General features: G+C 33.6%; 1 protein-coding gene across 5 annotated transcripts in view; it reads left to right on the top strand.

Annotated features, from left to right (window-relative positions):
• LOC127010161 (rab11 family-interacting protein 4B-like) overlaps nt 1-2,500 on the top strand; it is a 43,556-nt gene that overhangs the window by 15,305 nt on the left and 25,751 nt on the right. For all 5 annotated transcript variants that reach the window (XM_050884028.1, XM_050884027.1, XM_050884026.1 and 2 more), the window contains exon 3: nt 2,496-2,500. This exon is cut by the window's right edge and continues 45 nt beyond it. In XM_050884028.1, the coding sequence (XP_050739985.1) occupies nt 2,496-2,500 (5 nt within the window). The remainder of the gene's footprint in view (nt 1-2,495) is intronic.

The raw sequence follows: 2,500 nt of genomic DNA, 5'->3' as shown, positions 1-2,500 counted from the left end.
GGGAGGAAAGAGAGAGAGAGAGAGAGAGAGAGAGAGAGAGAGAGAGGGGGGAAGGAACCAACATGAGGGGGGTTACCTGTGGCCTCTCTCTCTCTCTCTCTCCATATGGCGTGAGAGAGAAATCTTACACTCACTTTTGCACGTGTTAGAGAGAGAGAGAGAGAGAGAGAGAGAGAGAGAGAGAGAGAGAGAGAGAGAGAGAGAGAGAGAGAGAGAGAGATGTACTCATTTACAATACGTAAGATGTAAAAATAAATAAAGAAAAAAAGAAGAAGAGAGAGAGGTATGCCACTGTATGCATTTATGTATGTAGCGTAAAACCTTGTGTGTGTGTGTGTGTGTGTGTGTGTGTGTGTGTGTGTGTGTACCTGGGTTTGTTTACATATACACGTGACCTCGATGGGTGTCAGCTGTTTCTCTCCCCCTCTCTCCCTTTCTCTCCCCTTTTTCTACCCTTTTTTCTCTCCCTCGCTCTCTCTCTCCCTCTCTCTCACACCCTTTTTTTTTTCCTTTCCTCCTCTTAGGTAGGAAGGGAAAGGAAGTGGAGGGAAGGGGAGGAAAAGAAAGGGAAGGAAAGGGAAGGGAAGGAAAGGGATGGGAAGGGAAAGGAAAGGAAAGGAAGGGATGGGAAGGGAAAGGAAAGGAAGGAAGGAAGGAAGGAAGGAAGGAAGGGGAAGAAGGAAGGGGAAGGAAGGAAGGAAAGGGAAGGGAAGGGAAGGGAAAGGAAGGGAAGGAAAGGGAGGGAAAGGGAAGGAATGGGAAGGGAAAGGAAAGGAAGAGAAACGGAAAGGGAATGGGAATGAAGGTAAGGAAAGGGAAGAGAACGTAAGGAAAGGAAAGGAAAGGAAGGGAAGGGATTGGAAGGATTGGAAAGAATCGGGAAATTGAAGAGTGAGGAGAATTAAAAGGAATAGACGTGAAAAAAAAAAAATGGGAAGTGAATATGAAGAATGAGTAAACAAAAAGGAGAAAAATATTAGGAAGGGAAGGAAGGAAAATACAAGAAAAATACAACAATAATACAAGAAAAATAAAAAGTACAAGAATAATAGAAGGAAAATACAACAGTAATACAAGAAAAATAAAAAGTACAAGAATAATAGAAGGAAAATACAAGAAAAATACAACAATAATACAAGAAAAATAAAAAGTACAAGAATAATAGAAGGAAAATACAAGAAAAATACAACAATAATACAAGAAAAATAAAAAGTACAAGAATAATAGAAGGAAAATACAAGAAAAATACAACAATAATACAAGAAAAATAAAAAGTACAAGAATAATAGAAGGAAAATACAAGAAAAATACAAGAATAATACAAGAAAAATAAAAAGTACAAGAATAATAGAAGGAAAATACAAGAAAAATACAAGAAAAATACAAGAAAAATACAACAATAATACAAGAAAAATAAAAAGTACAAGAATAATAGAAGGAAAATACAAGAAAAATACAAGAAAAATACAAGAAAAATACAACAATAATACAAGAAAAATAAAAAGTACAAGAATAATAGAAGGAAAATACAAGAAAAATACAAAAATAATACAAGAAAAATACAACAAAAATACAAGAAAAATAAAAAGTACAAGAATAATAGAAGGAAAATACAAGAAAAATACAAAAATAATACAAGAAAAATAAAAAGTACAAGAATAATAGAAGGAAAATACAAGAAAAATACAAAAATAATACAAGAAAAATACAAGAATAATACAAGAAAAATACAATACAAAAATCCTAGAAAAATACAAAAAAATAGAATAATACAAGAAAAATACAAGAATAACACAAGAAAAACAAAACAAAACAAGAAAATTACAAGAGAAAGCGAAGGACGAGAAAAATGAGGAAATAAAAAAAACTGAAGGAAAATAAAAGGAAAAGAATGATATTTAAGGCACATCAAGAATAATGTAAGAAAAATACAAGAAAAATACAAGAATAGCGGGCTTTTTTTCATTATTTTTATTTTTTATTTTTATTTTTTGTACGCCCTTGAACTCCTTCCTCTCCTGTAAAAAAAATTAAAAAATAAAAAGGAAGGGAAGGGAAAAAACGGAGCAGGAATAATAAACGGAGCAGGAATAATAAACGGAGCAGGAATAATAAACGGAGCAGGAATAATAAACGGAGCAGGAATAATAAACGGAGCAGGAATATAAAAAGAAGTGAACGTTTAGCAAGAAGTGAAGGGAAGTGAAGGCAAACACGCTTCTTGGAGTCACTTCCCGGAAAGGACTTGTGTTCCCGTGAGAGAGAAAACACACACACACACACACACACACACACACACACACACACACACACACACACACACACACACGCTTACCTGCTTACTCATATTTCTGCGTGTATGTGTGTGTGTTTCTTCTTCTTCTCTCTCTCTCTAAATCGTTCTCTCCCTCCTCTTCTTCTTTTTCCCATTATTATTATTATTATTATTATTATTATTATTATTATTATTATTATTATTATTATTATTATTTCAGGTACA

This window comes from Eriocheir sinensis, chromosome 42 (genome assembly GCF_024679095.1).
Source record: "Eriocheir sinensis breed Jianghai 21 chromosome 42, ASM2467909v1, whole genome shotgun sequence".
In the NCBI taxonomy this organism is placed as follows: domain Eukaryota; kingdom Metazoa; phylum Arthropoda; class Malacostraca; order Decapoda; family Varunidae; genus Eriocheir; species Eriocheir sinensis.
Note: the sequence above shows the minus strand (reverse complement) of the source record. Positions and strands in the feature narration are given on the sequence as shown.